The sequence below is a fragment of the Vigna radiata genome, chromosome 8 (assembly GCF_000741045.1).
Source record: "Vigna radiata var. radiata cultivar VC1973A chromosome 8, Vradiata_ver6, whole genome shotgun sequence".
NCBI classification, from domain to species: Eukaryota; Viridiplantae; Streptophyta; class Magnoliopsida; order Fabales; family Fabaceae; genus Vigna; species Vigna radiata.
Window position 1 is genome coordinate 40,925,857 of NC_028358.1, and position 27,654 is coordinate 40,953,510.

Consider the following 27,654-nt stretch of genomic DNA (forward strand, 5'->3'; position numbering starts at 1 on the left):
GCTGACATTCCCCATCAGTCAGCCCCTGTATTAAATGGACAGGGGAATAGGCAGCGGTTCTCTTACCAACCGCGGCCTATTCCCCTATTATTTCTTTTTTTATTCAAACGTTGGTCAGAGGGGATGGTTGACTGTAGTATATGCCACGGTTCAGTGGGGAACCGCGGCATATTCTTTCGTTTTATTTACAGAACTGCCACCGCGCACCATTATGCTGCGGTTTCTGGTGAACCGTGGCATAATGTGCGCTGTAAAAACCGAATTTTTTACTAGTGGTTACTTTATTGGCTAAGTGATTTGTAATAAAATGGTCAACACTTCCATTTCGCATCCTTTTGAGAAGCTTATAAATGAAGTCGTCAAATATTTTTAGGACAATGATATTTTGACAATTTACAATTTTTTTAACAATGGAACACGTGTTATTATTTTATTGGTCTATTTGAATTTATGTTTAAAAAATATTTAAAACAGATCAATCACAAGCTGCTATGTATGCGTTGTCAAAAAATTGTCAAAAGAGTGTTATTAAAAAAAGTTTTGTCAAATTTTTAGGAAGTATCGGAAGACACATTCAGCTGTGAATTTAGCCTTCTTGATTTTGGGCCTGCTCAAATTTGGGCTTTGAGTGATATACTTCACGGCCTCCTGCTCGGATTTTCGAAACACTCTCTTTATATTTTGAGAATTGAGAAGACAGGAACCAAAAACGATGATTGTGATTATGGGTTTACAATGACTTTTGAGTTTCTACATTGATTGTTTTATAAGTTTTTGTTGAAGAGCATCAGTTTTTTGTTTGATCACTCTTTTTGTTACATTTAAGGATTCCACTAACATATTCAATTTGTGTGTCTTTCTTTCTTTTCAGGCAATATCAGATGAGGGTTGCTTCTTAAACATTGTTTTGACTTCTTAAACATCCCCCAAAAAACATTATATCTTTCGTCTTATCTTTGCACACCTCAAAAAGAGGACTTCACTTTTTTAAAACTTTTCATCTATTAATCATAACCCCACAACTCTAAATACAAAATCTATTCCAATTACCCTTTTGCAACAGTTAAAAATAACTAATGGAAAAGGAAAAAATAAAAATAAAGATGAATAAAATTAAGGCAAGTATTCAATTTATGAATGCAAGGCCAAACCCTCTTACCATTAATTTATAGTTATTTAAGTCTTGCCTTTTCTTTGGTTATGGAATATTTGTTTATAGATTTGTTAGGTTCGTATTTATAATTAAAATTTTGCAATTGCACATAGGAGTTGGAGAATGTTAGATCCTTTGAAGAACGGAACAGGACTTAATAAATCTGTGGAATTATACTTCTCATTGTTTTATCAGACACCAATTGCCTACACTTTTTCGGGCAGGCTCCAATTACAATCATCTGGATGCTGTAATTATTATTTATCACATAATAACACACATATAATTTTCTATTTTCATTAAAAACTAATTTTTTTTAATACTTTTACTTAATTACTACTTTCTATGAATTTTATTCAAATACATACAAAAATCTAAAGAACTTCAATATTTTTTTCTCTCTCCCTAAGCTTTTGCCTTCAAAATTTGAAATTGAGAATGGTACACCATACTTTTTTCTACTCATTATTTTGATACAGTCATCTAAAATGCACTAATTTTAATATATTAAATCATTTTTAATATATTTTCAAACATTAACATTAATTCACCTGTACTTTAAGGATGAATTAAAAAGTCACAAAAAAAAAGTCAAGGTAACTTTTTGCAATCTAAAAATGTGACACCCGGGCACTGACGAGGGCGGGGAGCGATCTCCGGTGCAAGAGGCATGGTGCAGGGAGCACGGACAAGGAGCGGCTCCTGGCAGGCTTCCAGTGGAAGGGGTACATGGACGAATCGAACATACACCGGAATGAGAGGGATCTGGAGACTGCATAGGTATGAGACTATACAGTTGAAGGATAGCTTAAAGGAATTGATTTGGCTACCCATATCCCAAAATGCATTTGCTTTTCGGAAGCCTAACCCATAAGAACTCCATGGTTAAGCGTGTCTCGTGGTGATGTGTGGGGACAGTCAATAGTCCCTATAAGTTGCCGGGGCGTTACAAAAAACCTCTCTTCATATTGTATTTAGGACATCGATTATTTTTAAATATATTATTTTTATTTTTAATTAGTTTATTATTATTATTTATTTATATTTTAGATTTATTTATATTTTTCTATCATAACTAAATGATTATATGTGTATATTTAACATAAGGAGATTAATAGTATACATAATATTTACTATATTTAACATGCTATCAATACTTAGTTCTTTTAAGAAAAAAAAAAAAAATTTTTGTCACTACACCTGTTTTTGGCGATGATGATGCCGTTTATCAGTGTAGTGTCGATGATGCCAATATCTATTTCAATCAAAAATCACACGATTTTAGTCGTCTTGCTCCTAATTCTATAAACAATCCTAAGAGATATAAAACCCAAGAAAAAGACATATTTATCCCTCAAACAAAAAATATTCCTCCCATACTCCCAAAAATAAATTAAAGTTTAAAAAATAAAATATTTATATCTAAAACTAATTATTAGTAATTTAATATTTTTTTATTTACAATTTAATTAATTAGATATGCAAGAAAAAAAAATTGAAATATTTTTAAAATTAAAATATTTATTTTATTTTTTGTAGTTTTCTAAAAATACTTTTTAATTTTAAAAATGTGTTTTATTAATATTACAAATTTGATACATTTGATAAAATTTTATTTGTGTAAAGAAATATTTTATATAATTTATTTGTTATTATTTAATTATTATTTGATTTTTTAACTTAAAATTTATATAATTAGAATTTATATTTTTAATATATGATACGTAATAATTCCGAAATATATAATTTTATATTAAATACTTATAGAACTTTAATTCTAATTGATAAAAAAAAATCAGTTAATATTAAAAAGGTAAGAAAAGTATAATCAGAATGAAATAATGAACTAAACCAGCGTTGCCATTCCTAATTGCAACTTTCCTGTTCATGCCCTATGTCGGTCTATATGGACATAACTTATCAGCGTTTAACACAAAACTCATCCACTGCTTCCACCACCACAATATCTAAACCTATCTACCAACCAAAACCTGCCACGTCGTCCCAAGTCCAATCAGTGGAAAATTGCGTATATTTGGATGGCTTTCGTGGACTATTTTTGTTGTCAATATTATAAAAAATCTTCATTATTATCTGTTAATATTCTATTATAAATATATTTTTTAATCTTATACACACACATATATATATATATATGTATATATATATATTATATTTTTTTTTGTGGAATTATATTTTTTTAAAGAAATCATAGGATAATTATCTAACGAAAATATCAAAATTTTGGGACTGATCAGAAATTCAAATAAATAGTAATGCGAAGTTCTTACAGTGGCGGTTAGCAACGAATGACAGAGTAAAATGGCTCACCCCACTAACTTGTACTTTTTTTTCCCTCATTCCCCAATTTATACCCATTCACCAACTCCACTTCTTTCTTCTCTCCTATAAAGCATCCTTACGGAATAAAGTTTGAGACTTGGAAATTGGGTTTGATCGAGAGACAGAAATTATGGCCAGAAGAGATCTTGAGAGTGGCGGTGGGAGAACCAAGAACAACAGAACAGAGGGAAACTACACTGCGCATGAGTCTTCTAATCTTTACGAAGCTGATACCCATTGGACATCATGGCTGGTTCCTGTGTTTGTGGTTGCTAATATTGCTGTTTTTGTTATTTCCATGTACATCAACAATTGTCCCAAGAATAACCTCGGTCCCCAAGGTGGCTGCGTGGCCAAGTTCCTTGGAAGGTTTTCCTTCGAACCTATGCAGGAGAATCCGTTGCTTGGTCCTTCTTCTTCAACGTAAGTTCAATGACTTGTTTTTATTTAATACCATGTGCTATTTATTTGATTGTTTTCGTTTCTGGTTTTATTAGCTCTTATTCCTTTCTCTTTTTTCAACTGTCCGCCTTGGTAGAGATTGGCGAACTCGATGGCATGTTTTTCTTGTTTTTGTGACGAATATCCATACTTCTCACTTGATTTTTTTTATCTTATTGCCGATTATAAGATGTAATTCTACTCAAAGTAAAGTAAGAGATAAAAAAAAAAAATTCTTTTGGATAATCATTTTGATTTTAAAAACATCGTATCCTTAATAAGACCCTTTATGGACAGAGTAACACTTTCATTGGATATTTTATAATTACTCGTGCATTTGAAGGAAAGAAAAGAAAGCCAAGTAGGGTGAAACGTAAAGGTTCTTAGCGTGCTCAAGTGCCTCATCTGAACTGAGAAAGTTGGGCGCATTTTGTGATTAACAACCGTTTGACTTGGCTAGGACTATGTCATTTTTTAGGTCTTAAAAAATTTGCCACAAGGCACAATGCTATGGAATTATATTCTTTTAAATTTTGTTGTTTACTATTGTATGATAGAGCAGTATAAGTTTTTTTATACTGCTTTCTCCATCACCCTTTATAAGGGCCAAACAATTTAAGGTTCAAGGATTCTTGAAAACTGGTGCTTGGACCTGTACTTTGTTTCAGGTTGAATGCTTCAGGAAACGCTTTTTTTCTTTCTTTCTTTCTTTCCCTTTTGTATCTCAGTTTGGTTTTGTTGACTGGTTTCATGTTGTCATTCTTAAGAAATGTGAAATGGGTTTTATATTCATCGACATTTGAATTTTATTGGATACGTGTTGAGCTACAAACGGTGGCAGCTGACTTGTTTCATTCGGGTTCTTGACTTGGTTGTACACTTCTACCAAAAGGGCCAAAGCAAAATATTTATCTATCCAGCAATGAGGGTGTGGGTTTTCCAATCTTGTAATTGTAACTTGCATGCACAGTTCTTGTAACAGTTCAAATGATAGCCTATTTTGTTCTTGGAGAATATTTATTGATTTGAAATGTTTCATTGACGTATGAAGATTGACCAAGATGGGAGCCCTTCGGTGGGATAATGTAGTGAATGGGCATCAAGGATGGAGACTTGTCACTTGCATTTGGTTACACGCTGGGATTATTCATTTGCTTGCTAACATGTTGAGTCTAGTATTCATCGGGATTCGTCTGGAACAGCAATTCGGGTTTGGTATGTTTTTCTTGCAGAAAAGTAAAATCTCACGTAAAATCAGGAAAACAGAACTTCTGAGTTTATCATTTGCTTCCTACGAAACTTAGTTTAGTTTCTCTTTTGGTCAATGTTTAGGTTGTACATGGACCTAACATTTTCCTTTTTCAAATTCATGGCAGTGAGGATTGGAGTTATATACCTGGTGTCTGGGTTTGGTGGAAGTGTTCTGTCATGTCTGTTTATCAGAGACCACACCTCGGTGGGTGCTTCTGGTGCCCTTTTTGGACTTCTTGGCGCAATGCTATCTGAACTTATCACAAACTGGACTATATATTCCAACAAAGTGAGTCTAGTTAATTCTTTATGGTTTTCCGTATGTTTGTTAGTTTTCTTCAACATGAGAGACACAAAATCTTCTTACACTGTGACTCATTGTCATCAATTAGTACCACTCCTTTAAATTAGATTTATATGGCAAATGTCAGCTTTTGTTTTTGACTCTTTCTTGTGCCTTTTTCTGTAGGCAATGGCATTACTCACCCTTCTAGTGATCATTGTGATCAACCTTGGCATTGGCATTTTGCCACACGTGGATAACTTTGCTCACATTGGAGGGTTCCTGGTGGGATTTCTCCTTGGTTTTATTTTGTTGCCTCGTCCTCAGTTTGGATGGTTAGAGCAGCGTCGACTTCCTGCCGGTGTTCGTTTGAAGTCTAAGTACAAAGCTTACCAATATGTTCTATGGGTAGTGTCTCTTGTTCTGTTGACTGCAGGGTTAGTTCCTCCCTTATATCCTCACCAGTAATGTTGTTATTTTGATAAGGATTTTGCTAGAATTGATAGAATAGAAACTAATATATTGTTTTAATTTGGTATGTAAGTATTGTATACGGTCTTATAGGCAATTTTTCTTTGTCTTTGTTACATGTCGATATAATCTGGTGAATTTCAAATAAGTTCATGTTAGACATCAATATAAATTTTGATATCTTATCTATGTTGACACCACAAAACCTATAAGTCATAATGTAGTTTCTTGAATTCATGCATAAAATGTATTAAACAAATACATGTTAAAATCAATGATTTTTTATTGAATGGCAGGTTAACAATTGCATTGGTGATGCTATTCCGGGGTGAGAAAGGGTATGATCACTGCCATTGGTGTCGGTACCTAACATGTGTCCCGACCTCTAAATGGGAATGCAGCAATAGCAGTTAAATCAGAGGGGCAAATGATATTCACTTGCAAGTTCTTTTACGTGTATAGCCATAGCTCTTAGAAACTTGGTTGTTTTGTGCATTTCCTTCTTTTTCAAATAATTGGTTTGCCTTTATGGATATATGCTAACTTCTTTCTTTTAATATAGTATATGATATACAAAGAAACTTGTATATGAACCCAGTTTCCATCTTGTATATGAATAATGGACGTGGAATTTAAATTCAAGAATTCTGAAGCAATTATCATTGTTCATATGGAAGGAAGACACAATTTTGGTACAAGCATAGTGGAATTTAAACTATGGCCAACACTTTCTTATAAGAAGCAATAAGCAGAAAAATTATCTGTCAAGCAGATGATGTGTTAACAAAAAGACAAATTAGGTAGGAAAGCAATTGGTGAGAACACATAGGTGACGTCTCACCAGAATCACCACTCATTCCTTTAACTATACCCTTTTGGGTTCACCTAATTTGTGTTTGTATTTAAAGACTACCAGCTGTTCATTACTTCTACTGTACACTTGGTTGGGCTCACCCATTACTTTCGTACAAAAGGGGATTTCTTAACACGTTCAATTGGGGTTCTGAAAAAAACACTCATGATTTTAGCCCATCTACTTTCTTCATACATCAGAAGTATAATTAAAAAGTTGAAAAACTCAGCTAAAAGTGGCGTCGCCCGGACTCGAACCGGAGACCTTCAGTGTGTTAGACTGACGTGATAACCAACTACACCACGACACCATTTGATTTTGACTGCTTCTGTAAATAATAATAACACTATGACCATGATATCTTTTCAAATGGTTACGTCATGCATGTCTCAAAGCTCATAGAAAATTCATGTAAAACCACATGCTTCACATTGCACACCAACCCATTATATTCTTGTTATATATCATATAACTTTATAATGTAATGAAGGGAGTCCACTTAACTAAACTTAAAAGGGGGAAAAGAAAGTCTTCCTTAGAAGCATATTGTGATGGAACTTTGTGTGGGATGCAACAAGTCTTTAAGAATAATTGGGTTGGCGATGTTGTTGTCCTCGGCTCCAATTGTATCTTCATTTATAGAATGCTCCATAATTACTCAGCTTTTCTCAGCATGCTCCTTGTTCATCACTCACGGCACCCCAGACCCCATTCCAGGGTCCCCTTGTTGTGATCTATGTCTGGGGTGAACAATATTGCCAACACTGCTGATAATAGGCAATATGTTTGTAGGTGCTTAATGGACCTCATTGACAATTTCAGTTCAAATGCCTCAGCCATTGGTATCTTACCAGGCTTATGTGGTATCTCTTTGGGATTCAATATTGATCCTAATGCAGACTGTAGTTTGTAAGTTAATATAGTTTATACTTTTATACCATATTTGGTGTATAATAATCTATTTAGAGTTCATGTTTAAATAAGATAGAAGAAGGTCTTCATCTACCACCGTTAATAGTCACTAGAAATATATGAATATATGTGGTGTGACCATGGCAGATGTTCATAGCCATGTTAGTGACATTGCTATGCCCCCACACCAATATGTTGGGTGGTGGTTGTCGTTGGATACTTGAAGCTAAGGTCGCTCCAATGTTTTATTGCACTTATTTTTCTAGTATTTTATGTTTGAGTGAAATCAGTTCAACTAATTCATAATGACCGATGTCAACCATAAAACTCGAGCTTTCTCTTCCTTTTAATTCAGGAGAAATCCGCTAACAGTAAATCTGACCTCTTTATTGTAAAGGTTCAATTCAATTCAAAGTTGTTACTCCTTTACAACTTTTGCATCAGTGGAGAAAAGCTAATGATTTTGGCATAATGAAGGTGGTCAGACTTTATAAAAGCAGGAAAAGGAAAGTGCATTATAAGTAGGCATTTGATAAAAGCATTTACAAAAGGAGGAGTTGGGTGTCTAAGTGAGATTAGTTGTACATTAATTATTCTCAGAAACAGCTGCATATAATCGCTTGATTTCAACTCCATGGCCTAAGGTGAGCATCCAAGGACACAGTTCCAATTCGTAGTCTTATCAAAAACAAAAACTAGAACAGAACAAGAAGGGCAAGATCCAAAGGTGTGAATAATGCTGTCATATATGAATTATTTTGTCCTTTTGTTTCTTGTCCCTGTCTGACAAAATGGACCACCGAAAGACCAAACTACGGAGAAAGCATAGATCTAATCTCCGTGAGTTCACAGTGAATAAATCAAAATGGGAATACTAAGTGAAAGCAACAGTTATTCTTTAAATAACCCTCAGGCAAGGTTTTGTAAATTTTATTGTTTGATACACAATGGGATACTAAGAGGAAGAAGGATGCGGAGTCAAACTTGCATCCATGCAAATTATAGAAAAAAATAAGATGATTGTTAGTTCCATTATGATACATCATGGGAAGACAAAATTACATTGCAAGTTATATATATATATATATTATAAAATGATGAAGACCTTTACAAGTTGACAGGAAAAACGGTGTGTACCTGAACCCGTTTTCTGGAATAGAGTGATCAAATCATCAAAAGAAGCAAAACCAGATTAGTGGATTTTGAGAACAGCTTTAGCGTTCAAAGGAAAAAGTGCATACCCCACAGGCCAACATCTTTCCAAAAATTTCTGCGGTAAGATCACTTAATGCATTACGTAGTAGATATGTTTTAGAGTTTGAAACAACTTTGATTTTGCAAACTTAAATCAGTTAAAAGTGAGTATATAATACCATTTTTTATGTTTACATACTATCATATCAAAAGTAATTTGACAAAACAAATGTACTCTGAATCATTTATATCACAGTCACTTAGTGAGCAGTGCATATTTAGTATGAAATTGGTGAGGAAAAATTGTTTTGTATCAATAAAATTATCTCCTCCCACAGTGCCTGCGTGACTTTCATCACAAAATAATGATTAGAATTAATTTAAATATACAAATCTGAAGATTGACAACAGACAATTAAAAGCTCTGTTATAAATCAATTAGCGCATTTATCTCAAAATAGTACATTAATTACAAAAAGAGTTATTAGAACATCAAACTTGACATTTTCCCTTTCTGAATTAAAAAAACGAAGTCTTCGTCGTACACATAATGATGTGCCAACTGCCAAGCATTTGTCCCTGACGATAAATGATTGCGAGGATCCATCATTAATTACAGAAGTGGTTAATTCCATGTAAGTTATGATTCAAAACATGCACTCCACTAAGCAAACAGTCAAAGCAAGTCATCATTTACACATCCACAAACTGAACGTCAACAACGAGAGAATAATGGTGTATGGACTATATGAATGTAGGTAAAATATATAATTACATTCTTGACTGCTGCCACACACAAAAAACTCAAACAAGAGGAAATATGTCTCTTCATTTTATGGAAGAAAGTGAAGATTGTCTTATAAAACACTCAACGTCACCTTAAATTACTACTCCCAATTCTGTTGACAGTGTTAGAAGCAGGTAAGACTTTGTTTCTTAAATCTGAATCCTGGTCTGAATTAGGTCCCACCACATGAACAGGTCTCCTAGTGGAACTGTGTCTGTCAAACTCCAGCCTTTGTCTTGGTGCACTTTGTGATCTAACCTTGGCTTGAAAAGATTCAGTGTTTGCCATGTAATTGGGGTGACCCGAGTAGCCACTGAAGAAACCCCAGGAGTACTCACTCCCGGTAGGTGTAAAGGGACCCCTCCTTGCACCACTTCCATTTCTAGAATTGGCTGAAAAAGCTTGTGGACTATTGTCAGCAGTTCTTGAAGTTGCTTCCTCTTTCCCCTTCTGAAATTTCAGAGAGTTCAGCTGCAACACCTCCCTTGATGAGAAACTTTGGTTTAGAGCCTTTGCTGAACGTTTTGATGGAGACTCATGTGTCATAAAGTTATCATTACTGTAGTCAGAACTCAAATAATAATGTGCTGTCTGAAAGGAGCTGCTATTGTGGTGAGACTTGAAGTGTGGCCTCCAAGTATCTACTTCGAGAATCTTGTCACTTTTATCATCGTCTGGGCGTCCAGTTTTCAATGAAGCATCTCCAGTTTGCTTGCACTTGTTATCTAATTCCATCCAACGGTTTAACCAATTTGAATCAAACCGGGGTCGTTCTGAGTCAACGTTCCTAAAGTTGGCATTGGAACTACATCTCTGCAAGTTTTAAACAGAAAATGATATTGAAGTTAAGAGAATTAAGAGTGGAACACTTTTCTTCAAGTTATTATATCAACACCGGTCCAATGAGTCAATCTAAGCTTAAAGCAAACTTGTTACAAGTGATTCATAATTTATGATGATTTTATTTTAAATTCATTTAACATTTCTTTTCAATTCTAAGGAGCATGATCAAGCTTAGTCCCTAACAAATAACAAAAGAGAATAAATACATTTATGTGTTGATTTAATACTGTGAAGGGACTAAAAGAAGCAATGCATGCAGCCCTTTTTGTTAGGAGAAATAAAATCATAATAAGATAGAGTGGCCTTTTAAAAGAAAATAGTATTTTCACAAAAAGTAAAAAATATTATTTATCCGTGGTGCTTAAATGGGAAAAGAATCGTGCACCTTAAGGATAGAAGATCCATCAAATTTTGTATTCAGGACACGAGGTGGGTGTTCATGTTGTTCAGGGACCTACAAGTAAGTATAAATAATAATAATAATAATATAATAATAATAAAAAAAAAATCAATCAGACAAGTTAATGGTTGATGAGGCATTCTTTGCTAAGCAATAATAGAAACTAATGTTTTAAACAGCATACTAATCTAAGCAGCTTCATATTTTACAATTTGAGTTGCTCAGCATTGAAGTTGGTAGTTAAACGACAATAAAAAACAGTTGTGAAATGGAAAAGGAGAAAGTGTTTGCTTACAGGGTAGTGAGAAAGGGAAGACTTGAAAGAAAGCGTATTATATGACAAGTGCGCACGGCTTGCACGTGCCTGGGCCTGAAGTCTCACCAATGTCTGCATGCGCCTCAGCATATCAGCACTTTGCTTTCTAACAATGTGGCCCCTAACCAATGCTTGCAGCTTCACCAATGCTTTTAGTGCTCTCAATGCCCTCCTTGCCTTCCAATTTTATCCAAATAAGTTATTTTTTTTTCTCAAATATTTCCCATCATATTCTTATACACATCATCCATCCTATAACTACCACATTCACCCAATCCATACTCGAGAGGACCACTAACAAAATCAAAACATGTTTAGTTTGTGTCCTTCTAAATCAGGAAATCTCACATGCACAATCATTATTAAACAAACACACACAGCAAAAACCCATCCTATAATCATGTTCCTTTTTTTTCCATCGGTTCAATTGAATCTAAAGGCCTGTTTTTTATTTTCATCCTTGTGTAAAAATTATTGTAATAATTTGTTGCATCATCCTATGCAAAATTTCCCTTTCGGTTTAGTTAGCATAGCCAGCAGTAGAAAAGGCCAAAAGGTAAAAGTAGAAGTTCATTAGCCCAATGAGTATTGCAACATCATTCTCTCACTCTAACCATTTCAGAGAAAAGAACGAATTATGGTCGGTCAGTGAGCTTAACTAGAGTTACTTGTTTCTGTTTAAAGCTAGAACGAGTGGTATCTTAAAGCAAGGTGAAAACCCGCTTTTTTTCTCACGAAGGCTCTTCTGATATGGCAAGACAATGACATGATCAGAAATAGTCTCCCCTCATAGAAAGGCAAAAACAAGATTAGTGGTTACCAACTTGGTCTTCTCTCTCCTATTACAGTACATTAATGGCTACCCCCACCAATGAGTAGTTAGGGTCATGAGCTTAGATGTGGTTGAAGATGGGCTGGCACAGGGCCACTAACCTTTGATGTTTTTTGGGAAGAGGGTCATTCTACTTTGCCTCTTGCAAAGGTAACTATCATAACTCACCATTCACCAACTATGTGGGCCACTCTTATGCTATTCACACACGTCCCATTTTCCTCTTTTCAGTCCCCCACACACTCAAATTCCAAAAACGGAACTTTTTCTTATAAAACTTTAACCTTGCTTCCCACTTGCAAATCCTTTACCCATCTCAAACGGGTAGCCAACTTCCGATTCTCCATTTCCCTTCCTATGCTATTCCTAATTATAATTTCATTAACTTTATCTAAACTCTCGTTCCTTCTTCTCATTCAATACAGAGCAACATTACATTCTCCAAAGTTTATGAGATGAGCCACTCAAACGCACATGGAAGATATGACTCAAAGCAATAAATCGAATTAAATGTTGTACACAGCACGTGATAACAAGATGTAATGCGACCGGACAAGGAAAAAATGAATTTCTTCATCAAATGTAAGTATAGAAATTATGATTAGTCAAACGTAAACTGTGTATCGAAAAGGTTATAATAGAAAAATCAAAGGAATCTGCAATTTGAATATGATGACTCGATGAGATAATATACATATAGTAAATTGTCAGCACTCAGCAGTAGTATCCAACTCTGAGAGGACAGAGAGAACAAATACTTTCCAGAATCTTACTATAATAAAATAAAAAAATAAAAAGAAGTCTTTAATTAATTATATAACAATGAATTCATATAGGATTTTGGAAGGAAGTAAAGGTGGGGTGTGGTGGTGGAAGGGGACCAATACCTATGTCCCCGGAACAGGTTGCTTTCAGTGCAAAATTTTATTTAAAGATTAAAAAAAATTCTCATTATTGAAAAATAAGCAATTTTGACCATCGTTTGTTCCCGAGGAAATCCGTGGAAAAAATTCCATTTCAATAAAAATAATAGTCAAATAAATTAAGTCAGATATGACTGTGGAAGAATATTTTTCACACAAAATATAAACTGAGTCAGATAAACTTAGGAAAAAAATATGACCATGAACAAAAACAATTTTCTAATTCTTGGTATTTATTTTTAACTTACCAGGTAGCCACGGAACGCCGATTGTATCTTAACGGCGGCACTCTGCTCCGGCAACCGCAGCTGTCTAACACGCGCCGCGGCGGCAGGTCTTGTGCTATTGCTGGTACTTGTGGCGGCGGTGGCGCCGCTCGTGAGTCTGACAACCTCTGCTGCAGCGTGCGCAGCGGCTAAAGCGGCCTCGGCGACGGCGGCGGTAGCGGCGGCGACGGCGATGGCATGCTTGTTGGCGTCCAAAGGATTGGAAGAATCAAAGTGGGTGTTGAAGGCAGAGGGGGGCGGTGGCGGTGGGAGTGACTTGTTTCGGGCTGTGGGCTTGAGGAAGGCCCATCTTTTCTTGGGGGGTTTGGAGTCTGAGGATTTTTTGGCGCCGAAAATTCGACGGAGAAAGCCCATTGGTGAAGTCAAGTCATGGTGGAGAGAGAAATGAAGTGAGTTTAGTTAGAGAAAGAGAGGGAATGATAATGGAAGTTGCTGAAGAAGAGTGGAATACTTGGATTTTGTAGTTAGAGTGTCGGAGATTTGGACGTCTCATTTTGTTCCCCATACAACTTCACGCGCCTTTGCAACACCTTCTTCTTCACTCGCAATTCCCTGTTTTGTTTTTTTCACCCACTCTCCTGTCACTAATTTTCTTATACACCAGTTAAAGTTAGAGGAGTTGGTAACAATTGAATTCTAGATTATAATTTTGTTAGTGCAGTATGACTATCCTCTCAAATTTCAATTTTTCTTTATCACTAAACTTTATATTATATTGTTTCCTTTTTAAATGTCGTACGTAGGTTGTCTGGACTAATTTATTTGTAACCTCTTCTAACAAAACAACTTTAGTTTATAAAAAGTAAATTTATTTATTTTACTTTTCTTTCGTGTAAGTTGTTAAATTTTTATTGTTTTGGTAATGAGGTTGACAGTCATCAACACCAAACTTCTAACGATCTTTAATATCAAATTCCTAATAATTCTTAAATTATTTGACAATTTAAGTCTTTTACTACAGTACTCATTTATACTTAAAAAATATTTTGATATTTAGATTAATAGATAAATATTCAATAATTAGAATCGATTCTTAATCGTGCAATAAATATGATTATTTACTATTTTATTTTAAATCTAATTTTTGTTATCAATTTAATCACGATTTAAGAATTGATAAACACATTTTATTTATAAACATGTTTAATTTATAAGTCTAATCAATTATTAGGAAAATTGCCGATCAAGTGATTGTTAAGTAATAGTCGTTCAATTTCTAAAACTAACTCAGGGTATACTTTGATACTTTCCTACTAATTGAATGTAAGTCGAGATACAAATTTTTAAAAGAAAGAATCGAGAAATAAAACGGATATTCTCATATAAATAAAATATAAAAATCAAGTTACCTCAATTTAACTTTTACTCCATATTATAACTTTTAATTAAAAAAAAAAGTTCATTTTTTGTATTGAAAATAAATTATGATTATGTATATAATGCATCGGTCTCTAGTATTATGTTTTCCCAACTAAATAGTTTTGATAGCGTTAAGAAAATATCATAACAAAGTATGCTAAAAACTATTGTAGTTTAGTAAAAAAATAAATTAAAATTAGTATAAAACTGAAAGTTTAAATTGGGTGACTGTATATAAGAATGAATGAATGAATAGTATGAATTTCTTGGTTGAGTGAAATGTATCTAACCATCTAATGTTAAGGTTTTAATTCCTAACAGAAGTATTTATTGAATGGGATCGTATATAAACACTGTGAGACATTTATGTATATTCAGTTGTCCATTCATAGTAGACGCGTGGAATTTAATGTCTAATAATCTGACGAACTACCTTTTGTGTATGACCGTGGAAGAACATCAAGGATTTGACCCGTTGAGACTAAACTCTTTTAGCATTACAAATTAAAAATGTTTTTCAATGTATTTCTATTCTGTTATAATAAAACTGCTGGGCTGGTTGTCAAACGACCAACATGCATTAACGTATAAGCATGGCCGTCTCGCTTTTATATCTCACCAATTCTAATCTTTTATGTGTTAATAAAACTTTTATAATGTATTCAAAATAAGAAGAAGAAGAAAAAAACTAGCATTATTTTATATTTTCTTATGTCTTGTAAGTTTTGAACAAGATACATGGATTAGAATTATCATTGTCTCTGCTCACTCTGAATACATATCTCCTAAAACTTATTTGTACGACTATCGATTGAAAAAAAGAAAATATTTAAAACAGATCATCTAACCAAAATAGGAAAGGTCCAGAATAATAAATATAAAGGTGCTTCTGTATTTTATTTTGTATTTTCTACTACTTAAACATATGTTTTGGGGAATAATTAATCTTTCAGTTCAAGCAAGGAGGGAGGCATAGTACCATCTTGCTTCTCTAAAATTGGCCAATAATTATCCTAGTTTTTGTTTATCTTTTTCAGTTCTTTATGGAAGAAAAACATTCTTTTCAATGCAAATTCAGGCGATCGTGTGGCCTTTTTAGTCGTGACAGAAAAGTAACAAGACATTTTGGTTAATATGGTTGATATGGAAGTTGAGTTTTGCAAATACCAGTTTACCGTTGGTTAAGCACATTAATGAAAAGTCGGCAAATGCAAAAAACACACAATAAGCAGCTAAGTCAATGAATGTGACTTGGCGATGGGAAGATTCTATATCTGGAAAGTCAACAATATTAAATAAGGTACTGTACAACAGAGCTACAAAGTAGTCAAATTAGAATAACACATGCGTGGAAGCAGGAAAACACAACACCAGAAAGGTCATGAATTCATTCGTTAAAATGATATCAAAATTCACACCACTGTAAAATCATTAAAAAAAAGAATGACATTTCTGTACAATATCAGTATAAAAATATATAATATCAACTAATTAAATATAACATTAAAAACACTTTTCATACGACAATTTATAATTAAATATCGGTACAAATTCTTTATATTACTACACAAATTTATCGAAAGTTGGGGCAAACTGACGCATGGAGATCCGAGACCCATTGTTCCAACATCAAATTTTTAAAAGATGAAGGGGGAGGGGGGCAATAATCTGAAAATTCGTGGTTTCCAATAACGAATTATCTCTTTACCAATTTCAGAAAGATATATAATAGACTAGAGACACAACACAAGTCCATGATCTACATGACCAATATTTGGACAGGGTCCCCAATTTCGGCACAATGTCCCACCCTAGAATTTGTATCACTTAATATAACAAAGTCATGTGCTCGTGTTACAAGCTAGAGCGAGAGGATCCAGACCCACAAGTAATGTAACTATATCGTGCTACTAAAATTTCCAAGTACAGAGTTACCCAATTAAGAACACTGGATTAGCAAGATAAATAAGAACAAATATGAAGGCATGCAACTTTTTTAAATGATCATATGACCACAGTCAACTTTTAATACTTTCCATCTTTATATTAATTATATAGTCTAAATTTTTAGTTCTCACATTATGAAAATAACAATTACTCTCATTATATATCAACTTAACAATGTATCAGAAGTTTCATAAACAAAAATGTATCAGAAAATTTCAGAATCATCAAGCAGAAAATCCCTAGGGCCTCCACAAGTTTTTCTCGTTCAGATTAGCAAGGAAATATTTTGAATTGTATTCCTTGTAAAAGCAACGGAACAAAAGTAATTTTTTTCAAGTAATTAGAGGACAAAAAGGAATGTATTATGTACCGCAAAATATGGATGTATTTGTATATTTCATTCAAAAAATTTGTGTAGCCATCGCATTCGATTATGTAATGTTCATATGAGCTACATGATATTGTATGATGAATGTTTGGTTACTTACAAAGAGGGAAGGATGATTCTGTTTCAATGCTAATGACTACATCAATCCGCACTGTACAGCAAAACATACTGATACAATCAGAAGAGTTTAGAAGAAAATGATTTAACCATTTTATTCCGTTGTACTTCATGCAGACTCGGAACTTCTGTATCTATGGTCATACAGCAAGAACGACGACGAATGAGGATTTTGGATGTCAAGATCCATTCCCTGCAACCAATATACCCAGAGCATATTTAAAAAGTTAGCGACATGAATCTTCCCACCAAAAATCTTTTTATTTTTTCAGGGTTGGGGTGATACTGAGTGTTTTGGACCAAGAGGTGTTTACCTGCCGCATCTGATTATTGATTGGCATGGACTCAAGGTAAGTGCTCTGGATTATAGGCTCCTGAGTAAAAATTTCTTAAAGTGTTATATTACATACACATGCTTGTTTCACATATGATAAAAACACTAGATGACCAGACAATTGAACACCTGCAATAGTTGAGATTGACCAGGAGAATCCTGTGGGTTAGAAAAGATGTTTTGCGGTTGCATCATGCCAGAATTAGATTGACTGTCCACCATAAGATTAGGCTGCTCATACATGCAGTTAACCACTTGATTGGCTTCAAAACTGTACAAACCCTGTATCACAAATGAAAGAATCAACAAATGTCAGTCTCTTTGGCGCGTGTATGTGTATATACACAGATATAAAAAGAGAGAACTTATTATCTCAAAAAGTTATGAGTTATGAGCACTGAGTATGTTGATAATTGTAAATAAATAATTGATCACAGTATAAACTGTCATATCTGATAAATGATAAAAGATGACCTGCACAATCGGATTCGGTGCTGCAGGCTGAGATGAAACATATGTAGAGGGGGGGCTCGAAATACAGACAACAGTACTTTGCGGTGATTCTTCTACATTCAAAACCCTGTCAGAATCAGCTCCATTACATGTCATGGTTGTTAAGTGCCCCCTGTCTGACGTGGCTCTCCTGTCTTTTCCACCATTTGCGCTGTTAATTTCATCCTGATCCTCAATTACATGCTCATTCGGAAAGATCTTTGCAGGCTCGCTTTCTGAAGCATCTGCATCAGTATTACGTGAGGTGACAACTTCACCTTCAGCTTCCGGTGTCAAGATTTTCTCCACTCCTACCATCACTTCATCAAGTTGCCTCATAGCAAATTGATAGGCCTCCTCGGATTCAGACGCTCTTGTTGACAACTTGAGCAATTTGTGGCACAAGTCTTTGTAACAGCTAGCAACAACCCTTTTAGGATTATCTTGCATTTTACATTGCCTAATCTCTCTAAGATTTCCCATCCTCGCATCTTCAGTCCATCTCTCCAAGATGTACTGAGGTGGAACTACTTTTATGTTTCTTTGATCAAGAACTTTAAGCGCATGATCACACAGAAATCCAACACGGTCAAACTTCATACAACTGCAGACAACTGTGCCATCAGAGGAATTGAAGGTGACAGTGTATTGTCTGTTATGCCCAAATGTATTTGCTTTGTACTGAAACAATGATCCATTTCTACTGTGTTGATTAACAATAACATTCAAAGACTTCTCATATGCTCGCTGAAATACTTCAAATGCTCTTGGTGTATAAATATTACTTGCATGCTTCAACAGAACCACATTACCCATTAGTCTTGGCAAACACCTGCTCATTTCATCACTAGCTTCTATTTCTTTATAACGCTGTTCACCTACTACCCTTTCAAAATGCTTAAAAAATTGAACGACATCAGTTTCAGGATTTAGATAACTTCTAAACTTATGAGACAAAATCTCAGCTAAATGAAAGCCTTTGATGTCTACAAAAAATGTATTCCGACCAAAGACAACAGCCCATTTCTCTCTTTCTCTATACATCCATCTCAGCCATTCATTTTGCTGCAGATTATACTTCTCTAGCACAGTTTCCCAAGAATGAGTAAATTCTTCCTCATCCTTGGGGTCATAAATAGTGCTCCGCAGATCATTTGCAAGAGATTCTGCATCCTTTACAACATGACTGAGGTGTTTCAAAGTGTTCTCATACAACTGCCATACACATGTACAATGATTTGTGTCAGGTAAAACTGTATTGACTGCTTCAATGATTACAGCTTCTTGTTCTGTGAGAATGGCCTTTGGCTTTTTCCCGGACATAGCATTAATGAAAGTTCGAAATAACCAAGTAAATGATTCAATGGAACCATCATACAAAAAAGCAGCAGCAAATATTAAAACTTGTCTGTGATGGTTAACACCTAAAAACTGTACAAGTGGCCGAAGATCTTCATTCGTTCTGCAAATTGTATCCAAACAAATGACATCTCCAAAGTGATCAAAATCCACGACCATGCTGTCGTCAGACCAAAAAATATTGCTAACCTTGTCATCAACATCAAGCTGTATGGCATAAAAAAAGGCTGGATTTTCGAAGTGCTGCCTTTGGAAGTAACAAAGCAAACGCCCTGCTTCTCCTTCCCTCATATCTCTTTCCCTTGCACAATGAAGATAGCTGTCATAATTCATTGAAAGTATATCAAGAGATTCGTGTGCAGTTATTTTTTTATTCAACATATCTAATGCTGACTCTGATTTTGGTCCCAAACTATTGTTTGATTCAGCTTCCCCAGCTCGAGCAACACTAAATTCATTTAGCAAGTTTACCACGTTAGCATTGTTAGGGTTTACATTGTCATGATTATGTTCTGCTTCAAAATGGGTGACCTGGTATTTTCCATTTGGCTGCCGAGTGACGATCATATGCGCCAAGCAGCCAGTTCTCGTTTCCTTCCTATGCTTCTTTACATTGACATCTCTTTTGTCTTTCCTGCGGTACCCTTCTTTGGAGCAGGTAAACTTCCTAGACACCACCTGACCATGCACCTTACTCCTATTTATCCAATCTTTTCTAACATTGAAACCCACCAAAGTGGCATACTTATTATAGAATCGGTATGCATGATCATCAGACTCGAATTCTGCACCAATTCCCAAAACAGTATTTGTGCTGTGTACACTTTTTGATGGAGGACAAGATTGATTGTCAATAGCATGAGCAATGATTGGACTACAACAGTTCTGCTCCACATTCAAGTCCAAGTTATTGGACATCTGAGGTCCAACATCAACACCAGCTTCATGCAAAATACCAAACCCATTTCGATTCCCGTCCATTTATAACCTTCACCCAATTGGGAGACGAGCAAATTAATGATAAACATCTATAAAAAAAGTCTACTAACTCACCATACTCACTCATTCTGATTGAATGATAGTGTAAAAAATGCATATATAATTTATTTTTAACTCAATTTGCTTAATTCGTAAAAAAAAAATATGGATCAGAAATTAAACCCAAAAATTACTGAGAATTAAGTTCATGCTAAATCAACAAATAATTGTTTCAAAATCCACTTAGTTTCACTTTGCAATTTTTTAGTGGATAATAATCAATCGGTGCTAGTAAAACATTATGCAGCTATTGTTATTCCAGTGCAAACAACCTTACCAGTAGTTATAGAGAGGAACAAAGTAGTCGAGGAATCTAAGAGGATGAAGCACAATTAGGGTTTGAGACAGAGCAAGTAATCCATGGAAGGAACAAGATACCAACACCGTCCATGACCTTTGGGATATAATCAAATAGGAGAACTTTATGTCTTGAATCGTAGGACGCATTCGAATATAGATAATTGCAGAAATACGTGAATTATAGGTGCTTCCATCCCTGACAGTTGGTGAGCTCGAAGAAATACCTGAAATGGCAACTCTGCAAACCCTAGCAAGATGAAGATAGGAGAAGACTAGAAACCCTTCTGATTCTCTTCATACAAAATTTACGGTTAAAACTCAAAGTGACAGTTATTTTCTTAAGAGTAATTATAACATCTAATGTTCTTTACAGTAAATTGTTTTTCCCTAATCTAAAATATTTTTATTAGATTATTCTTGGTCTCCTCTCTTCTTACATTAAATGTATATTTTATATAATGTCATTGTAATTTTTGGAATATGTTTTTCATTTAAGCTATATCACTTTTACATTTTAGGAACTGACTCTTACACAATTCATTTAAAAGCAATGTTTTATAAATATAATATAATAACAATTATATTTTATATATAATATAAATATAATGAGTGGTTATAGTTTATTTATAGAGTTAAATATGTTTTTTTCTTTTAATTTATAATTAAAATTGAAATTAATCATCTTTAAAACTTTAGATTATTTAGTCAATTATCTTCAAAACTGTGTTAAACAGTTTAAATAACTCAAATGCTATCAATAAAATACGTTTAAAATATTAAATAAACTTAACAGAATTTCGTTAAAAGAACTAAATCCACATATTTATAAAATTGAGAGACTAAATTAGACTAAAGTTTTGAAGAAAAACTAATTCAAATTTTCACTCAAAGTTAAAGAATCAAAAACATATTTAACTCTTATTTATATAAATATTAGAATAATATAACAAGCAAAAGACAAATTTTTATTACAATTTTTTTAAAACAATTTATAATATAAAAGTTAAATACACATTTTAAATAATTAAATATAAATTGTTTCATATATTTACAATTGGAGAAAATATAATAATATAGTATCCTTTTATCAAAAATTCAAATTATACCGGAATAAATTTTATTAAAAACTGGTGGAAATATGATGTAATAAAATCCATATTAAATTTATTAAAATTATTAAAAATTTTATTGTTATTAATTATTTTATTTTGTAAGTGATTTTTTTATTATAAATGGTTATTTAAGTTTAAAAGAACAATTGCTTAAGAATAAAATGACAATAATTTGTATATAAAAAACATAGTTAAAATAAATAAACTTTTTATCAAATTTATAGATTAAAAAAATAATTAAAATTTGTAATTATTTTTATTGATATTATATATTAGGTTGTTAATAACTGGTTATTTTAATTCTATATTTAAATTACAATTTCATGTCATTGTAATTTATTATTTTTTATTTTGTTAAATCTTAAATAAAATTGTAAAATTATAAAATCATTTATATTTTAATACATTTTTAAATTACAAACATTTTAATCTTTAAGACTAAAGTGTTAAACCTTTAAAACTGATATTTGATCTTATAGACTCTTAGAAAAGCCTATAAAGTTAATAAGATAAAAAATCACATGGTAGATTGAATGGGAATCCTTTTGAATAAACTTATTTGCCTTCAAAGAAAAATATAAATTACTCATATCGGTTTTATAAAATAATAATCATATTTTAAATAAATAAAAAACATATTAGTTTTAAAATAAATATTTGTATTATAAAATTTATATACTTATATATATTAAACTATTACATCTAAAATTTAAAATATGTATTGAATTTTAAACTTTATTTAATTTTTTTTTTCTTTTTCTCTTTTAAAAGGAATCAACATGTTCCTTTATATCAACCGTACCAATCTCAATCTCCACATGATTAAGGCAAGTTAACTTATGACTTGACTAGAAAAGAAGTTTCATCCTTAAACTTGTCATAAGAATTTTTTTTCAACTTTCATCACCTAAACTCTAATGGTCTATTTAAGTTTGTAAGTCTAATATAGAGTATTGGAAAATTTCTCACCAATGCATAACACACAAACATGACCGAGATTTACACTTCCTTAAAAGCTTAAATCTCAAATAACAATACAATGTGAAGTTTCCACCTTTCCATTCCTTTGATTCTCTTTTTATACTTATAACCTCACCACTCTTCCATAAATATAATTCGCCATCAAGTTTCTCATACCAAACATTCACATCTATCAATTCTCATAAATTTCCAGAAAATATAAGTAAAAAGGAAAAATAAATAAATTTAAGAAAGTTAAAAAAGGAAAGTAGAAGCAAAAAATCAATACAACAAATAATTAATTTTCCGTCCAATACTTCTTCACAGCAAATAGAACTTTCTCCTTCTTAAGATGCCCATCTTCATGGTTTACAATTATAGTGTCCCATTCCAATCCATTCACAATGCTCTTTACTTTGACCAACATATCAACGTCATCTCGTATGATAACACATCCTTCAGGTCGAACAATCCTATCCATTTCTAACAGAATGTCTTCCAACTCACATCTACAACACACAATTTTGTTAGTTGCATTTTATATTGTCAGAATATACACTCAAAAAACTCGTGTCTCCAAAAAATGTCTTTTTAACCAACATATTACCTGTTACTGTAAAGACTGAACACTGAATCAGCATGAATTAGATCATAAGTTCTAGGATAAGTAGACATTGGTTCACACCTGCATGACAACCAAACCATTCATTCATACATATTAATTATATATGGAGAGAGATTCATCAAACATGCGACGAGATATTTTATTCTGCTAATTACCAGTCATGATATATTCCAATCAGCCCGCGTTCATATATTGATCCAAGTGTGTCAACCTTAGCCTGAACAGGAACCACATTCATGACCCAAACAGGGTCCTCAATTAGTGCAGCAGCAAATCCTCCCAAATAAGCATTCATATCCAAAAGATTACGGTATCTCCCGGTTCCTATTAGTTTGTTCACTGTCTTGTAATATGATACCCTTTTCTTCCACAGCTCATGATTTTTTGAAAAGGTTTCATCTGTAACCCCTTCTATGGTACCCCTATAAATCCTCGGTGGGGTGGATTTTAATCTCTTTGGCCAATCATCCACCACCCCACCCGAAGTCTCTTCTCTGTTTGACACTTCAGGAAGACGAGTCAAACATGTCTGCATATCGGTATACCTGAAGAGGACCAAAATAATTATAAAAGAACACGTCAACAGTAAACAGAACACATGCAAGGAGGTTGGACTAACCAGGCTTTGTCAGGGTCATTTTGTGCACTGCAAAAAGACCTCTTTTGTGTGAGCTTACAATCTAAATGATTTTTGGGTTTGTGCCAGATAGCTATATCATCCTTCTCCACTAGCTTGTTCCAGCAAAGGCTTTTGGCTACCTCCTCAATTTTGGTCTGCTCTTCGTTCAAATCCTTCTCCGTTCTTTGCCACCCTTTCCAGTATTTCTTCCAGTTGATTGGTGGCCCAGACAGAATCCAATACCCGCCAGGGCGTAGAACTCGATCCACTTCGTTGAGAAAAACTCCATCTATTTCAACAAGTTATGACTTAACCCAAGGTCTGAAATATATATATATATATATATAGTATATGTATATATCATATAATTTGTGGTTTGATGATTTAGCATAATATAGTACCATATTCAGCCCATGGGATGAGGCAGCGAGAGCAATGGGACATGTCAAAAGCTCTTGAAGGGAAAGGTAGCCTCTTAGAGGCAAGAATTCCAATGAGTGCAGGAACTCCACGCTCAAGGGCAAATTGAACCTGTGCTTCGTGGGTGTCCCTTGGTGCCATTGACAATGTTAGTATATTGCGTGAGAGAAGATACGCTCCCCAACTAGCCACCTGCATATACACTATTCATTAGTAAGACTGTCACATTATTGTGTAACACTCTTCCGAATTTATAGTATCATTTTAAAATGTTTTTAAAAAACCAAAATAGGTAAAACTACAACCATTGGCTCCAACCCATTTTTGCCGCATTGTTATATGCTTTCAAGAAAACCACCAAGCCAAATCAAAGATTATCCAACACATCAAATTGCTTCGGTCTTCTACTCTCTCAGTTCATGGATAAGAAAAACAATAATGAAAATGTATTCACCAGTCAATGTGAAGTTTTTTTACATAAACAAAGGATTAATTACTTTGCTTCTCTTCGCTTAGACCTTTTTTTATTCAAACAACATTTTTTAGTAAATAAATAAATAAAATATTTAATTTAAAACACAACAGGATGATGTTTTATAAGTTGAAAACAATGTATTAGTTATAAACTAAAATTGTCAATGTTTATTTATTAACTATTTATTAATAAATAAATATTAACAATTTGAAATTCTAAAATAAAGTTTTTATTAATATTTAAATAAAGAAATCATAAAAATAAAACAGTCAATACATAATAAATATTTTGAGCTGTAACATACTAATGCAGCTTAAGTATGGAAAGTTTGGTCAGAAATTTAATATTAAATATAAACAGTTAAGGTAACAGAATAGCAGTTAGAATTGGTTTGAGTTGACTCCTTCGTTGAAAATCATGAAAACGTGACGTGTGATGTGAACACGCCTTAGTTCTACACAATATCCAACGCGTACTCCGCATATAAACATTAGAAGCAAATGCCTTCTCATTTCCTTATTTCTTATCTCACTTTCTGACGTACACGCTTAAACATTTTTTTTAACTTTCCAAATAATCTCTTATTTACTTTTTTATTATAATGATGATAGCTATAATAATATTATTCTAAATAAATACTCACACAAAATAAATCCTTCCACTATTAATTACATGATGCGTCACGCACTGTAAAGCTATTACACAAAATAATTACTGAGTTCATCAAATATTTATAGAAATATTTATTATTAAGTGTCTTTGTATAAAAAAAATAATTATTATCCATTTAAACATGCAATAATTATGAAGGGTAAAATAAACAAGAGTATAGAAATACCTAATGAATTATTCTATTCATTAACTAATTTATTCATTACGTAAACCTTAACCAGAATAAAAAAAAAAGGTTGAATTGTATACATCTACCATGAACATAAATCAAATTTAAAATAGGTGTTAAAGATCTGAATTGCCAGATTTCCATGAAGAAATGTAACCTGTGTGAATGTGTGTAACTTTTTACAATATTGATGAATCTATTGTCCAATAAAAAAAAAGGTGGCTAAAAGTCATTAATTTGTATAATAATTACTTTGAAAAATATAAGAAGGGTTTTTTTAATTGATTTATTGAAATTAAAAGAAAATATTTTTAGGGAGAAAACAGTGAGAGAAGGTTAATTACCCCACAACCAGTGTCCAGAGCAGTTCTAATGGAGCCGTCTCTGAGATTAATCAACTTTCCGATGTCCTCAATGTAGGCATCGGCGCCGTTGGGGAAGGTGGTTCCGCCACCGGGAAAAACGAAGCGCTCGCCCTCGAAGCGGATCCAGTTCTGCACGGCCTTCTCCACGGTGAGCTCACGGTGGGGGACGTTAGCGAACCACGCACGGTCTCTACTCGCGGGCCAGGGAAAGGGATTTCGATATCCATGAGGGGCAGGAACCCTACATTTCAAGGGCTCCTCGGGGCAGTGCCTCTCTCGGTATATCATTCTGTGCCGCTTGTACCCTAGAGACCGTTTAGGATCCTCGCAGGGCGTGTACTCACTGAAGTTGGCGCTGCAGCGTGGGAACGTTCTAGAAGACTGGGCAGTGAGGTGGTTGCACGATGCGGAGAGGTAGAGGGAGGCGGTGGTCGCGGTGGTGAGGAGGGGCTCTCCTTGGTGGTACGCGGCTAGGAAGTAGGAGGCGATGCAGAGAAGAAGAACGAGGATGAAGGTTGGCGTTTTTCTTACGTTGAAAATGGTGAGGGAAGAAGAATCAGTATTAGCCATCGCTATTTGGATTCTTGTAATAGAGAAGATGGTAATGATGTGCATTTATATACGCAAGCAAGCACTGTTAAAAACTATTTCATTCACTCTTTGTATGTATCTTTCTTTGTGACACAAGACAACTCAGGTCAGCTTATCTCAGCTATTAAAATTACTTTCTCCTTTTAAAGAATAATTAATAATATTTATTATGAGTTTTTTCATATATTCTTGACTAAAATATATACTGTTTTAATTTTTTTTATTCACAATATACCTCTCAAAAAGAAAAAAAAAATCTATATTTTGATCCAAATTTTAGTTTACTTTTCAATTTTCATCTTTTAACTGATTAAGTTATTTTTGTTAAAAAAGAAATCACTAATACTTTTAGAGATTTTTGAATGGGTAATGATACACAGATTTTTCATTTTACAATATTCACAGAATATGTGTTATTTTTTTATTAATTTATAATACATCAATACAATAATAAATAAATAATAACATAGTAAAAAATACACGTGTAAAATGTTAAAAATATTTTTTTAATGAACACTTTGCCAATATTTTTTACTTCGAACTACTTGTTTATTCATACTTTAACGGTATACATAATATTTATGTGTTAATTGAACTAAAATAAAACATTATCAATAGTATATTAAAATAAGGAATTTTCAAATATTAAAATAGAAGGATCAGAGAATCACCGTATCAGAGTTCAAATGAAATTAAAATTAAATTTAATATATATTTTTCAATTGATATTTGAAATAATAGTAAATAAAATATTTACCGAAAAGTGAGTTTATTTAATAACTCTTGTTTGGTAAATTAAATGGTTAATAACTGAGTAAAAAACATTATTAGGGAAAATTTTATTATCTATGATTATTCTAGTAAAAGAAATTGTTGGTTTATAAAATATGATATTTTTATAACTTTAAGCGTAACATTTTTTTTTTGGAAAGTTTTTATTTATTAAAATTGTATATGTTGAATGTAACTAATTATTTTAACATAAATAAAATATTGTGTAACGTCTATCTTAAATGCAAACTG

At 33.2% G+C, this 27,654-nt stretch overlaps 5 protein-coding genes and 1 non-coding gene across 7 annotated transcripts; 2 read left to right on the forward strand and 4 right to left on the reverse strand.

Annotated features, from left to right (window-relative positions):
• Positions 1–3,452: 3,452 nt before the first annotated feature.
• Positions 3,453–6,535, forward strand: LOC106769706 (RHOMBOID-like protein 2). Its single transcript, XM_014655433.2, has 5 exons — positions 3,453–3,919; positions 4,989–5,152; positions 5,314–5,477; positions 5,658–5,908; positions 6,239–6,535. Exons 1-5 carry the CDS (start codon positions 3,627–3,629, stop codon positions 6,354–6,356), a joined length of 990 nt encoding a protein of 329 aa, XP_014510919.1. The 5' UTR covers positions 3,453–3,626; the 3' UTR covers positions 6,357–6,535.
• A 202-nt stretch (positions 6,536–6,737) lies between these two features.
• LOC111242395 (putative non-specific lipid-transfer protein 14) lies at positions 6,738–13,391 on the forward strand. Its single transcript, XM_022785630.1, is given in 3 exon segments — positions 6,738–7,527; positions 7,530–8,982; positions 13,254–13,391. Coding segments are annotated over 2 exon segments (360 nt in total). The 5' UTR covers positions 6,738–7,346; the 3' UTR covers positions 7,709–8,982; positions 13,254–13,391.
• TRNAV-AAC lies at positions 7,032–7,105 on the reverse strand. The gene has a single exon. It is a non-coding gene; the product is annotated as a tRNA-Val (tRNA).
• LOC106772603 (protein IQ-DOMAIN 14-like) lies at positions 9,542–14,005 on the reverse strand. 2 transcript variants are annotated; one of them, XM_014659110.2, is made up of 4 exons: positions 13,251–13,999; positions 11,227–11,424; positions 10,917–10,985; positions 9,542–10,501 (listed from the first exon to the last, which is right to left on the reverse strand). In XM_014659110.2, exons 1-4 carry the CDS (start codon positions 13,641–13,643, stop codon positions 9,776–9,778), a joined length of 1,386 nt encoding a protein of 461 aa, XP_014514596.1. In that variant the 5' UTR covers positions 13,644–13,999; the 3' UTR covers positions 9,542–9,775. The 2 variants fall into 2 exon arrangements, with proteins under 2 accessions (XP_014514596.1, XP_022641350.1); XM_022785629.1 differs by lacking the exon at positions 10,917–10,985 and having other exon boundaries at positions 13,251–14,005.
• A 2,985-nt stretch (positions 14,006–16,990) lies between these two features.
• On the reverse strand, positions 16,991–20,941 carry LOC106772397 (protein FAR1-RELATED SEQUENCE 5). Its single transcript, XM_014658787.2, has 5 exons — positions 20,601–20,941; positions 17,909–20,273; positions 17,564–17,716; positions 17,415–17,474; positions 16,991–17,293 (listed from the first exon to the last, which is right to left on the reverse strand). The coding sequence occupies exons 2-5, from the start codon at positions 20,264–20,266 to the stop codon at positions 17,210–17,212; spliced, it is 2,655 nt and encodes an 884-aa protein (XP_014514273.1). The 5' UTR covers positions 20,267–20,273; positions 20,601–20,941; the 3' UTR covers positions 16,991–17,209.
• A 1,760-nt stretch (positions 20,942–22,701) lies between these two features.
• On the reverse strand, positions 22,702–26,651 carry LOC106770655 (probable methyltransferase PMT16). Its single transcript, XM_014656454.2, has 6 exons — positions 26,020–26,651; positions 24,341–24,551; positions 23,940–24,228; positions 23,476–23,865; positions 23,303–23,380; positions 22,702–23,204 (listed from the first exon to the last, which is right to left on the reverse strand). The coding sequence occupies exons 1-6, from the start codon at positions 26,608–26,610 to the stop codon at positions 22,994–22,996; spliced, it is 1,770 nt and encodes a 589-aa protein (XP_014511940.1). The 5' UTR covers positions 26,611–26,651; the 3' UTR covers positions 22,702–22,993.
• Positions 26,652–27,654: the final 1,003 nt, after the last annotated feature.

Excerpts from the sequence above, each read along its gene's own strand:
- LOC106769706 (XM_014655433.2), top strand. The coding sequence starts at position 3,627 with ATGGCCAGAAGAGATCTTGAGAGTGGCGGTGGGAGAACCAAGAACAAC. Across the intron at positions 3,920-4,988 it reads CTTGGTCCTTCTTCTTCAAC|ATTGACCAAGATGGGAGCCC; the intron begins GTAAGTTCAATG and ends TGACGTATGAAG. Across the intron at positions 5,478-5,657 it reads GGACTATATATTCCAACAAA|GCAATGGCATTACTCACCCT; the intron begins GTGAGTCTAGTT and ends CTTTTTCTGTAG.
- LOC106772397 (XM_014658787.2), bottom strand. The coding sequence starts at position 20,266 with ATGGACGGGAATCGAAATGGGTTTGGTATTTTGCATGAAGCTGGTGTT. Across the intron at positions 17,475-17,563 it reads GTCAATCTCAACTATTGCAG|GAGCCTATAATCCAGAGCAC; the intron begins GTGTTCAATTGT and ends ATTTTTACTCAG. Across the intron at positions 17,294-17,414 it reads TCAATAATCAGATGCGGCAG|GGAATGGATCTTGACATCCA; the intron begins GTAAACACCTCT and ends TATTGGTTGCAG.
- LOC106770655 (XM_014656454.2), bottom strand. The coding sequence starts at position 26,610 with ATGGCTAATACTGATTCTTCTTCCCTCACCATTTTCAACGTAAGAAAA. Across the intron at positions 23,866-23,939 it reads AATGACCCTGACAAAGCCTG|GTATACCGATATGCAGACAT; the intron begins GTTAGTCCAACC and ends GGTCCTCTTCAG. Across the intron at positions 23,205-23,302 it reads TTCAGTCTTTACAGTAACAG|ATGTGAGTTGGAAGACATTC; the intron begins GTAATATGTTGG and ends TGTGTGTTGTAG.
- LOC106772603 (XM_014659110.2), bottom strand. The coding sequence starts at position 13,643 with ATGGGCTTTCTCCGTCGAATTTTCGGCGCCAAAAAATCCTCAGACTCC. Across the intron at positions 10,986-11,226 it reads CTTCCCTTTCTCACTACCCT|GTCCCTGAACAACATGAACA; the intron begins GTAAGCAAACAC and ends ACTTACTTGTAG. Across the intron at positions 10,502-10,916 it reads ATGGATCTTCTATCCTTAAG|AGATGTAGTTCCAATGCCAA; the intron begins GTGCACGATTCT and ends TAAAACTTGCAG.